Source organism: Bufo bufo, chromosome 6, assembly GCF_905171765.1.
Source record: "Bufo bufo chromosome 6, aBufBuf1.1, whole genome shotgun sequence".
Lineage (NCBI taxonomy): Eukaryota > Metazoa > Chordata > Amphibia > Anura > Bufonidae > Bufo > Bufo bufo.
The window spans coordinates 356,926,312-356,940,064 of NC_053394.1; the positions used below are offsets into that span (position 1 = coordinate 356,926,312).

The 13,753-nt window shown below is 42.1% G+C and overlaps 1 protein-coding gene across 2 annotated transcripts in view; it reads right to left on the reverse strand.

Moving 5' to 3' along the window:
• Nucleotides 1-3,356, reverse strand: part of ST6GALNAC2 (ST6 N-acetylgalactosaminide alpha-2,6-sialyltransferase 2) — a 91,078-nt gene extending 87,722 nt beyond the window's left edge. For both annotated transcript variants that reach the window (XM_040435872.1, XM_040435871.1), the window contains exon 1: nt 3,049-3,356. In XM_040435872.1, coding sequence (XP_040291806.1) covers nt 3,049-3,140 — 92 coding nt within the window. In that variant the 5' untranslated portion in view covers nt 3,141-3,356. The remainder of the gene's footprint in view (nt 1-3,048) is intronic.
• Nucleotides 3,357-13,753: the final 10,397 nt, after the last annotated feature.

The window sequence follows — 13,753 nt, forward strand, 5'->3', positions numbered from 1 at the left end:
CAATAACATCACAAACAGTTAGACCACTTCACGAGACGATCTGATGTAGTCACTGTCCTAGCAATGACATCTCTCCTAGACATCCGTACAAAACACAAGACTCAGAAAGAATTTTATGACCTCTGGGATTTGTCCTCCTGACCTGACCACTACGAGGAAGAAAAATGTTAATCGAAAAACTAGATGATAAGGCATAAAATGGGCAAAGAACCATGCAAACCATCATATGTATGGCTATATACTAGCCTGAGAGTATCACTACTTGGTGATCACAACTTGTAAACTGCCCTGTATGTCTATGGACGGCAGCATCTCCAGAATATCTACACAACTCAGATAAAGGGTCCATTCACACGTCAGTATTTTTACCTTTCCAGATAAAAGTTCCTTTTTTTAGCGGATCCGTTTTTCAGTACAACCTTCCGTTTTTTTTTTACTAAAGTGCTTCCGAATCCATTCCGTGTTTCCGTTATTCAGTTTTTTTTTTCCATCCATTTTCCTGTCAACGGATCCGCAAAATCGGATGACATTTGGAAGGTTTTTGTGCATGTCATCCGCATTTATGCGGATCCATTGACTTGAATGGACAACGGACCCGAAAAACGGACAGAAAGTAGGACAAGCTTAATTTATTTTTTCAGGATCCGCATACTCGAAAATAGGAAAACGGAACGGATTCTGTGATTCGGACAGCACTATGATTGGTGTCCGCATTTTTGCAGAGGCAATTGAAATTAATGGATCCGAAAAAACGTTCCGATTTATATCGGAACGGAAACGGAGTGTTGTCCATTCACACATCCGTTATAACACTCCGTTTCCGTTCCGATTTAAATCGGAAAGGTTTTTTAGGATCCATTAATTTCAATTGCCTCTGCAAAAATGCGGACACCAATCATAGTGCTGTCCGAATCACGGAATCCGTTCCGTTTTCCTATATTCGAGTATGCGGATCCTGAAAAAAAAATTAAGCTTGTCCTACTTTCTGTCCGTTTTTCGGGTCCGTTGTCCATTCAAGTCAATGGATCCGCATAAATGAGGATGACATGCACAAAAACCATCCGAATGTCATCCGATTTTGCGGATCCGTTGACAGGAAAATGGATGAAAAAAAAAACCTGAATAAGGAAACACGGAACGGATTCGGAAGCACTTTAGTAAAAAAACTGAACGTTTATCTGGAAAGGTAAAAATACTGACGTGTGAATGGACCCAAACTGCTACCTTATCACTTATAGTCCACACAGAGAGGAAAGCAGCAACTGGGTTACAGATCAGACAGAATAAGAAGTGGATAGAAAAACAGACCAGCCATACAGAAGGTGACCGTAACCAGCAGGGAAGATAGTCACATCAGTAAAAACCCTTTGACATGGGCTGACTGACCAGGCAATTATCCGGAATTAACTGCTTGGTCCTGATTGAGAGTGAAGGTAAGAGCTCCATTTACAGGCAGCAATCAGCTCTGCTGTCTCGGGACTAATGATCACAACCACCATCGCTCGTCTCTAGACAGCAGATCGCTGTTTACACAGAACGCTTTCCCGTCAACAAATGGTGATTTTGGTGTCCGCACCAACGAGGCTTAAAGCTGGCCATACACAGGACACAACTGATCAGTTATCCTGTTGTCAGCCATCACAATCTTTTGTGTTAGCTCTCAATTGATGGTCCAAAATCCTGGTCTTTAGGCTGCATGTACACGACAGTATGTGTTTTGCGGTCCGCAAATTGTGGATCCGCCCAAAAAAAAAAATGGATGACATCCGTATGCCATCCGTTTTTGTTTTTTTGCGGATCCATTATAACAATGCCTAAAACGGACAAGAATAGGACATGTTATATATTTTTTGCGGAGCTGCGGAACGGACATACTGATGCGGACAGCACGCGGTGTGATGTCTGCATTTTTTGCAGACCCATTGAAAAGAATGGGTCTGCATCCTATCCGCCCAAAAAATGGAACGGACACGGAAAAAAAAAATACGTTCGTGTGCATGTAGCCTTAGTCTAATGTGTATGGCCAGCTTAAGGGGTTGTCTGACTGCAACAGATGGCACTTATTATATAGAGAAAGTAACTACAAGGCACTTACTAATGTATTGTTATTACCCATATTGTCTCCTTTGGTGGCTGGATTCATTTTTCCACCACACTATACTCTGTTTGTTTCCAGGGGTTGTGACCATCCCTGCAGCACAGATATGAGGTGGCCGGGATGGGATCTGCTGCGCAGGAGAATTCCCACAGTCCTGACCACCAGGGAGACCGGCGCTTTATTGCAAGGTGGTCGTAACCAGCAGACTATAATGTGATGAGAAAATGAATCCAGCCAGCAAAGGGGGCAATATGGACAATCACAATACATTAGTAAGTGCCTTGTAGTCACTTTCTGTACATGATAAATGCCACTTGCTGAAGTGAGAGGACCCCTTTAAGGCTGGTTTCACATCTCATTTTCTGCTTCTGCCAGAGTTACATGTCAGGAATATTCCAAGAAGTGGGGTCTGGTTGTAAAAGAAGTTATACCGCGCAGCATAAGCATATATTTTACTGTGCATAAAAAAGCGTAGTAGACTATGCTTTTCTACACATGATAAAGATAAAACGCGTAATAATGCATATTAACCTGGTGTTTGCCAAAAGGAGGCTCATTTGGCATACGTTTAATACCTGTGGATACATTCATCATGTGCGCCACATATGCCAAACGTGCTGTAGAAACGACATGTGAACAGCGCCTAACAGGGGTATACATGTCGCAAAGCTGGACACTTCCAAACTATGCTGCCATCATGAAATAAAATGACCTATTTAGGACCACAGCTCGCAGGATGGATGAGCACTTGCAAACGACAAATCTGACATAACTCTACGGTAGCGGCGTTAACTCTTTCCAGCTACAATTTTTTCAAATTCATGTTTTGGCTGCTTCAGTCCCGTTTAGGACTACAACGACTGGTACCAAATGACAAACTCCCTTCTGCTGTCTCTCCCCCCAATACTATCTCGCTATAAGGATGCTCCCACTTTCCTCCATGTCCTTACCTCACCAAGGAAGTGTAGTAGTGCCCATAGAAGACAGCAGACACTGCCAGCCCCACCATCAGGCTCAGGAGCTTAAGCCAACGGAGACGCATTTAGGAAGAGAAGAAAGAATGAGGCTCTGGGGACATGAAGAGGGTGTGCAAGCTTTGGGTGGGGGTGAGCTCTCTCTGTTGTCGCAGGATTACAGATAATAAGAGTAAATCTTCTCCCAGCCAGAGCTGTAAGATCCTGGATGAAGTCTGCAATCCACCCTCTTGTAAAAGAAGTCACCCACAAGTACAGGCAACTCATCCAGGAGCTGAGTGTGGATCACTGGTGTGCTCCCGGCTGGGTGTAGATACACTGATCCCTCCCACCCACTTCTGCTGCCGCTACCCAGTGTCACTTGCTGCTGTATCACAGACAGCACTGGACAGGTTGCCTCCAGCATCCCCCGGTCTCTTCCTGCTCCATAGACCTGAGTGGGACAGGACGAATATCAGACCTCTTTTGGAAGGACGGTCCCTATTTTGGACCCAAGTCCCTCTTTTCTCCTTATTAAATGTCCCTCTTTTTGATCTGAGGAATAGATTTGCATTGTTACATTTACAATATTGATCCAGAAAGTCTTTGTCTGGTTCCTATCTGTATATTTGACCCCCACCTTGCATTTTATTTCATTCTTTGATGCAATTTGGATTTTAAAAATTGCGCGCTAAGAAAACTATTAGGACCCTTGCACACAGGCGAGTTTTCCGCGCGGGTGCAATGCGTGAAGTCAGAGGCGTAGCTAAAGTCTCATGGGCCCTGGTGCAACAGCTCAGCTTGGGCCCCCCTTCCCTCAGTGATTTGTTTGCAGGGGCAGGGAAGCACATAGCCTACGTGCTACCTGAGGCAAAAATGTAAACGCCCCCCCCCCCATGCCGAATTCTTGACCTAACCCCTTCCCTTCAGCCAGAGATGTAACTTGACCAGCATGCACTTTCTATAATATCGATGTCTTCTTGTGTGGCACAAGGGTCTTTGCGCCTCCTCAGGTTCCTGGGCCCGGTAGCGACTGCTACCTCAGCACCCCCTATAGCTACGCCCCTGCGTGAAGTGAACGCATAGCACCCGCACTGAATCCTGACCCATTCATTTCAATGGGTCTGTTTACATGAGCGTTGTTTTTCCCGCATAAGTTCTGCGTTGCGTGAGAATCGCAGCATGTTCTATATTCTGCATTTTTCACGCAGCCCTGGCCCCATAGAAGTGAATGGGGCTCCAGTGAAAAAGGCATTGCTTCCGGATGCAGTGCGTTTTTCAATGATAGTTGCTAGTGCAGTACGCAGGCCTGCAGGGTATAGCGATGTGAGGTCACGGTTACTTTGGCAAACGAGGGTTGCTATGGGTTACTCACAGTTTGTAGGATGACCCTGGGCAGCGTACACTAGTGATGGAGAGGCTGGCACAATAGTCCTCTGGGGCACTCTCTGTATATAGGGACCAGGTCTGATGGTGGGTGAGGTGCCCTGGATGTTGCAGATATTTAATGTGCCTGGGGCAAGGTCCCTTTAAGGTTCGTGACGCCAGTGCCTGTAACGGTGGCACACCGGTTGGTAGTAGTAATAAGTGAGGAACACTGTGTTGTGGTGAACCAAACTTTTCTTTACTAGTAACAGCTCAACTTTGTACAGTTGGTTATCAATACAGTTCCATATATCAGGTTTACTTCACAAGCAGGCTTTCACAATGGTGGCAGGTATACTGTTCCTTGCAAGATACTCAGAGGGCAACAACAACACACTCAGACCAGGCTGTACCTCCTTGGAAAACAATCTTCCTCAGGTATTTATCCTTGCTTTACATTTATAATCCTTCTGCCCTTCAGCTTACTTGTTTTAGCTGGTTCACTGGCTCTGCTTGGCTCTGTGGAAACTGCAGGTTTTCTCCCAGGAGGCAAACTCTTCTCTTGGGGTGACTCTTCTGAGCTAACATAGGCTCAGGAAACTTCCGGCAGGCTATAATCCTTGGGAAATAAAGAAGTGTATTGGGCGAGCACTCTAACATAAAGCACACATTTAATCAGGTAAAATGTCAATCAAGGTAAAACAAATACATAAAATGAATAAAAATACATCAATAACGGCAATGAGGACTGATGAGTATTAGAACTGTGCACAAGGGGCTATTCTACCATATGGTACTCATGGCGCTAAAGATTCCTAGTAGGGCCCTATATTATGTCCTTGGCTTTTTCAGCAGAGATGTTATTTAATTTCTTTAGTTTTATAGGTGCCTTTGTGGCGCTGGAAAAGTTAGTCTGTAGTCCACAGATGGTACACTCACTCAGCTTGTAAAGTGATGTTATTTGTATAGAACAGTCAAGTCCTGATGTTCCTTATAGGGATAATCAATGCCGTTCAAATTCAGTCCGTTCATTTTTTGTTCAGGATGAGTATAGTATTCAATCGAAACATGGATAATGGTATACTCGGCTTATCGGCCGCTTACCTCCTCCTTCCAGGGATAGTCCACGTGTGTCCGCGGTGTTTGTCGGGGAGCGGATGATGCAAGAGACTCCGGCGTCTCACGTCACACTCCTCGATAGCCGCGCTTGCCAATTCTCGCGGCATCGTACTCACGTGACTTTCTCTTTCGTCCGGTGATGACGTCTCTACTATGTCGATTCAAAGATTCGAATATTCAATCTTCCAGATGTTATAGTGATGTCTGCATGGCCATGCGACTAATTTTGACAGGTGTATGGCGTTTACCAGACGCGTTTCGGGAAATGTAGCTATCCCTTCACTAGCCTCCTGGTGGCAACTAGAAGCCTTTACTGTCTAGCTGCATGTCAGGAGGAGGCCCTCAGCTTCTCTCTGGCTGGTGCCTTCTCACTTCTGTCTCCACAGACTCCTGACTACAGACTTCTGACCCCTCCCTGTCTGGGCCTGAATATATATACTAGGGGCTCCCTATCTCCCTCTAGTGTCTAGGATGAAGAATTACACCCTAATAGGCCTGCTGCACATATCACAGGGAAGAATACACATAAAAATACATATTAAAATGCATTAAAATGTACTGTGAAATACACTGCCACTGTTCCACAGGAGGTGGAGAACAACGTGGCCCAATTGACCCTTGTGTAGTGCCCACCTTTACCTAGTGGGACACTACACTAGGAGATGTTTGTAAACCTTCTGTTATTTTTTTTTCACATGTGTGAAAAACACATCAAAACTGATTGCACCCACGCGGAAAATACTGAAACACTTAACGCAATCGCAGACAAAACTGACTGAACTTGCTTGCGAAGTGGTGCGAGTTTCACTGAACACACCCTGACACAATCCGCATTGTTTGTGTGAAAGAGACCTAAGTGTCCCTCTTTGACTATCCAAAAATTGGGAGGTATGGAATATCCCTGCTGTGCTGCTTTTTTCAGGAATATTTTAGAATAAGGCTACATGCACATGACCGTATGTGTTTTGCGGTCCACAAATTGCGGATCTGCAAAAAAAAAACTGATGACGTCCATATGTCATCCTTTTTTTTGGCGTATCCATTGTAACAATGCCTATCCTTGTCCGCAAAACGGACAAGAATAGGACATGTTCTATCTTTTTTTGCGGGGCTATGGAACGGGCGGATGCGGACAGCACATGGTGTGTTGTCCACATTTTTTGCGGACATATTGAAATGAATGGGTCCGCATCCTATCTGCAAAAAAAACCAGAATAGACACGGAAACAAAATACGTTCGTGTACATGAGCCCCTACAGTGAGAAACTGATCAGATGCATTGGGTGAGGTGAGGTGACAGCAGCCAACAGAAGTACGTTCTGCTGTAGTCTGGTATGGTTAATCCAATGAGATCCGGATATACCTGATTGGATTGTGCTTGCTTCCCTGACTTCTAAATATAACATGGTAACTTGCTGTTTTTCAGCTCTGGGTAATATAAATCTTATTAGGCTACATTGACACAACAGTAAAAAACAAAAACTAAAGAAAAACGGGATTGTTTTTAATGGCCATTTCTCAGACAGACATCAGTGAAAAAAATTGCCTTAAAAACTGACCATTTTTACGGTTTAACGGTCGTTTTTTTCACGGTCGTGTGAATGTTGCCTTATTGTATTAGTAGTTTAGTATTATGTCCAGCAATAGCCTTTAATACCTTTAATAGGAAATCCCACAGGACAAAAACCTGTATTCTTCATGAACTAACACTTCTGGGTCACCTTTCTTCACAACTCTGCTCTGTGCTGTTCCTCTGTTATCCCTTCTACAAACTTAGGAATAAATATAAATATATGGGTCATTTATCAAACTGGTGTAAAATAGAACTGGCTTGGCTGCCCAGCTCCTTTGGAAAATGAAAGGTGCAATCTGATTGGTTGCTATGGGCAACAGCCAGTTCTACTTTACACCAATTTGATAAATGACTCCAATAGTATATATAACTGTCCCTATATATTGCCTTTCCCTGCATCTATATTCACCGACAATAGTGAGCGCTGACTGCCTGCACTCCTGCATCTCTTTTTTATCCCCATCTCGTGCTGGGGATAAAAAAAGGATCATACACTGTCAGCACTAGTCACACTGACAATGTAAAAATAGCAGGCAGACGGGTCAGAATATATATGGTATACCCCCATGCTTCATCAGACCAGCAATCCTCATCAGACTTCAGATCAGACCCCTAATCTTTATCAGACCTCAATTTAGACCCCCAATCCCCATCATACCTCAGATCAGACCCCCAATCTTCATCAGACCTCAGATCAGAACCCTAATCTTTATCAGACCTCAATTCAGACCCCCAATCCTCATCATATCTGAAATCAGACCCTAAATCAGAACACCAATCCTCATCAGACCTCAGATCAGACCCCCAAATCAGACCTCAATCATTATCAGACCTCAGATCAGACCCCCAAATCAGACCCCAATCTTCATCATACCTCAGATCAGACCCCCAAATCAGAACCCCAATCCCTATGAGACCTCAGATCAGACCCCTAATCTTTATCAGACCTCAATTCAGACCCCCAAACTTCATCAGACGCCCAATCCTCATCATACCTCAGATCAGACCCCCAAATCAGACCTCAATCATTATCAGACCTCAGATCAGACATTAAATAAATAAAAGAACCTACCTCTCCTGCTCCGGACGATGCCGCTACTTGAGAGATCCAGCACGCTCTTCCTGCAGGGCTGCACTGTGACCTGACCTAGCACAACGTCCAGTCATAGTGAATGCACTGTTCACAGTCAAGACACAGCACAGCAAGGCGCCGGCAGAAGACCAGGGAGTGTTGGGAACAGCAAGCACCAGGAGCGCTATATTCATTGCTCCCCGTCCTACTGTGTACTGTACTAATGATCGCTTCCATAATAGAAGGACTCATTAGAATTCGCTTCATAAGACGCACTACCATTTTTCTCCACTTTTGGGGGGGAAAAAGTTAACCTTATGGAGCAAAATCTGTCTGTCTATCTATCTATCTACATATATATTTATATATACAGACCTCCCAAGTGTCCCTCTTTTGGAGGGACAGTCCCTAATTTTGTCCCTCTTTGCTCCTTAAAGTGTAACTGTCGTTCTTTTTTTTTATAGGGACACATGTATAGGGACAGTGATACTGACCATTTTTGTAATACACTTTAATAACTTAAATCGTATATATTTCTATTAGAAAAACTGCTATAAAGTGGCCCATTTTGAGCCTTAGTAACATCCCTCTGTCTTCTGTTTACATACATGGAGACTGACCTTGGCTCTCAGACTATTGAGACACTAAAACATGATTTTTTTTGTTTCAAAAATGAAATCATTGTGTAAAACGTACATACATTTTTTAAAAAAAGTAGACATATTAGGTATCGCTGCGTCTGTAAGAACCTGCTCTATAAAAATATCACATGACCTAACCCCTCAGGTGAAAACCGTAAAAATAAACGGTGTAAAAAAAGCTGTTTTTTGTCACCTTACATCACAAAAAGTGTAATAGCAAGTGATAAAAAAGTCATACGCACCCCAAAATAGTGCCAATCAAACCATCATCTCATCCTGCAAAAATCATACCCTACCCAAGATAATCGCCCTAAAACTGAAAAAACTATGGCTCTCAGACTATGGAGACACTAAAACATGATTTTTTTTTGTTTAAAAAATGAAATCATTGTGTAAAACTTACATAAATAAAAAAAAAGTAGACATATTAGGTATCACCCCAAAATAGTGCCAATCAAACCGTCATCTTATCCCCAAAAAAATGAGCCCCTACACAAGACAGATGCCCAAAAAATAAATAAACTATGGCTTTCAGAATGTGGAGACACTAAAGAATAATTTTATTTTTTTTTATGCTTTTTTATGTAAAACTGAAACAAATATTTGGTATTGTCGCGTCCGTGACAACCTGCTGTATAAAAATACCACATGATATAACTCAGATGAATGTTGTAAATAACAAAAAATAAAAATGATGCCAAAACAGCTATTTCTTGTTACCTTGCCTCACAAAAAGTGTAATATAGAGCAACCAAAAATCATATGTACCCTAAAATAGTACCAACAAAACTGCCACCCTATCCCGTAGTTTCCAAAATGGGGTTTGGAGTTTCTACTATAGGGGTGCCTCAGGTGGGCTTCAAATGGGACATGGTGTCAAAAAACCAGTCCAGCAAAATCTGCCTTCGGCATTCCTTTCCTTCTGCGCCCTGCCGTGTGACCGTACAGCAGTTTACGACCACATATGGGGTGTTTCTGTAAACTACAGAATCAGGGCCATAAATATTGAGTTTGCTTTGGCTGTTAACCCTTGCTTTGTAACTGGAAAAAGTGGATTCAAATTAAATATCTGTCAAAAAGTGAAATTTGAAATTGTATCTCTATTTTCTATTAATTCTTGTGGAACACCTAAAGGGTTAACAAAGTTTGTAAAATCGGTTTTGAATACCTTGAGGGGTGTAGTTTGTAAAATGGGGCCATTTTTGGGTGGTTTCTATTATGTAAGCCTCACAAAGTGACTTCAGACCTGAACTGGTCCTGAAAAAGTGGGTTTTAGAAATTTTCTGAAAAATTTCAAGATTTGCTTCTAAACTTTTAAGCCTTGTAATGTCCCCATAAAATAAAATGGCATTCCCAAAATGATCCAAACATGAATTAGACATATAGGGAATGTAAAATAATAACTATTTTTTGAGGTATTACTATCTATTATAAAAGTAGAGAAATTGAAATTAGCAAATTTGCTAATTTTTTCAAATATTTGGTAAATTTGGTATTTTTTTATGAATAAAAATGAATGTTTTTGACTCCATTTTACCACTGTCATGAAGTACAATATGTGGCAAAAAAACAATCTCAGAATGGTCTGGATAAGTAAAAGCATTTTAAAGTTATTCACACATAAAGTGACACTGGTCAGATTTGCAAAAAATGGCCTGGTCCTTAAAGTATAACTGTCGTATATTATTTTTTTTTTGGAGTATTGGATTGTGGTGATTATTATCATCTTGGTGGCCCTATTTCAACTTTTCACTGTATATTCAATTACCCCTTAATTCCACATTTTTGTTCCCTGTACTGCCTATTTTTACCTATGCTTAAAATAGGGTTGCTAGGCATGGTCCGTCTATCTGTTGAAGGACGGAGCATGCACAAGCAGGCTGCGTGCAAGGTCACATTACTGACAGCCAGGGACTGTAAGTAAATGATTAAAGCCAGGTCCTCCCCAGCAGCTGATAACAGTGCCTGGGCTGTGTGCACTTCTCCCTGTCCCTGCGCTTGGCAAACGCTCCCTCACTCAGCAGACTTGGAGAATGCAGAGTTGAACCAGCGCACACCAGGGAAGGGAGATCTGCCATCTGCTCAGTGTATAAATGAAAGCAACATGTGGTAAGAGGACCTGCAGGAGATTAAGGCCCCTTTCACACGGGCGTCATGTTTTTGGGCCGGATGCATTCAGGGGAAATCGGGCGATTTTAATTGCGAGTGCTTCAGTTTTGTATGCAATTGAGTTGCGTTGTTGCGTTTTTCCCGCGCGTGAAGAAAAAAATTAACCATCCACTACATTCACCTGTGACTGCAAAGACATATAAGTACCCCCAGAATGCTTTTTTTTTTTAACCTCTCCATTTTTTTGGTGGAGTGTTTGTCGTGTGGTAGTTGTGTGCGTCTCTGTGTCTGGTTTTGCATTTTCCTTTGCAGGATGTCCACTTTCACCCTGTCAACAACTGACCATGTGTTCTTGCACTGGCTGGTCTTCCGCTGTTTTGGAGAGCAGCCAGAAATGATTGAGAAGAAACCGCGGAGAAAGCGTATGTGGGTGCATCCTATAATTTCGCAGCGGGCCAGCAAAGGTCTCTTTGTTGGCTTGTACTCAGAGCTCCGTGCGCACCCTCCGAAGTTCTTTAATTTTTGCCGCATGTCGGTGGCTACCTTTGATCGGCTGTTGGGGGAGTTGAGGCCTGACTTGACTTTCCAGGACACCAACATGCGGCGGAGTGTGTCACCTGAAGAACGTCTTATTATTACTTTAAGATAAGACCTATATATTATCAGACTCATACATGAATGACCCACTGTTTGCCAATACATAGCTGTTTGGTCTATGGCCTGTGTCTTCTGAACTTTACCTCTTCTATGTATAGGTACTTAATAGTAGTCACAAAGTATTGTATATATTGATTTTTAAACCCTAAACAGTGTGTGCTTTTGGCGCTGCCGCTTTGTATTAAGTCACTTGGTGTACTAACAAGTAATTGATTAGTCACACAAGATTCCAGTTCCACAGGGGTTAATGATTAAAATCTTGGCTGTAATGATGAGGATACTTCACCTGTGTGTATCTGGTAATGGTCTGGAAGTTGTTTTTGCTAAATGCTCTGAACTTTATTTACAGTATGTATGAATATAAAGTATTGTTTTCTATGGGCTATTTACATTTCAACTTGCCAGACACATTGCCATTAAATCATGTAAATGAAAGAAAAAGATTTTAACACTTTTGCTAAGTAGTGTATTCATTTATTTATTTATTTTTTCATTTCAGATGTCTTGCGACAGGAAATTTTTATTCGTCCTTACATTTTGTTTTTAGAATGGGGACCTCCACAATTGCTGGCGTGGTACGGGCTACATGTGCCGCCATTTGGTTGACACTGAAGGCTTCAGTGCTGCCACCTCCAACTAGGCAGCAGTGGCTTGATATAGCCCAGGGCTTCCTGGAGAGGGCTCAATTCCCACATTGCATTGGTGACCTTGACGGGAAGCACATACGGGTTAAGAAGCCACCAAATTCAGGGTCCCAATACTATAATTATAAGCAGTTTTTCTCTGTAGTTTTGTTGGCCTTGGCTGACACAAACTACAGGTTTATAATTGTAGATTTTGGGTCCTATGGAAGTTCTGCAGATGCTCGCATCTTCAGGGCTTCCAGAATGGGTCAGTGGCTTCAGTCCAACCAACTGGACGTACCACAGCCAGCAAACCTTCCTGGCTCTACTGGGCCACCAGTGCCTTATGTGGTTGTAGGGGACGAGGGTTTTGCCCTTTCAAGCCACCTCATGCGTCCCTTTCTTTGACGAGGTTTGGATGCCAAGAGGCGCAATTTAAATTTTCGCTTAAGTAGAGCCAGAAGGTTTGTGGAGTGCGCCTTTGTCATTTTTTTTCATAAATGGCTTGTTTTCCTGTCGCCCATCCAGCTGGCCCCACAAAATGTGAATATGGTGATCAAGGCGTGTGTAGTGCTGCATAACTACATACGTACCTATGAGTCAATACCTGATGAGGACGCCCAAGTCTACAGTCCGCCATCAGGAAGAGACACTTTACGACTTGGAGGATCTGGATCTGCTGGACTGAGAGTGCGGGAGTTATTTTCAGATTATTTTATGTATGTAGATCGTGTGTTTTTGCCTTTTTTTTTTTTTTTTACCTGGATGGATATCTTTTAGTTATCTTTGGTTTTTGGTATTTAGGGACTCACGAGATAATGAGGACCCTTGACGTGGATTGCAAGCTTACATATTTTGCTTACATATATATTGTTTTCAACACAGTATGTGAAATATGTACTAATACCTCATTCCTACACATTTTTAAAAATTCCAAACACATGTATGCATGCTTTCCCATCATTAATAATAAAGTTGTAGTTGGCTGCATTTTGATGTCCCACCAAAATCTCATTAACATGTGTCTTGGCACATAACTCCATCTGTATTGTGTTTACTATAGTGTGTCTAAAAGGACATTAAATTGTGGAGACCATGTTATGTATATATAGTTAACTGTATTTGGCTAAGATTACTGTATAGTATATTACTATACAGTATATCTTACAATACCGTATACTAACAGTACTATAGTATTGTATTTTATTAATAAACAATACAACACTATAGAGTCGACTATTATTAATGTTGTGTATGTGTTGCTGATACATAAATATTCAATGTATATAATAAAGAGAAGTTACAATATAACTTGGTTAAATAAAACTCGGTTTATTAGAACATAAACTTAGGAGTCATATCGACTTTGTTGAAAATAAAACAGTTTTGTTAATGAAATAAATAAAAATATAACATTTATAAATTTGTATAATGCCCAGATGGTGATGGTGGGGCCTGAAACTGTGGCCCAGGGTAGGCGGGTTGTGAAGGGGGGCCAGAGTACTGCGATGGGCCTGGCTGAGAAGTGATGGGTGCAAACTGC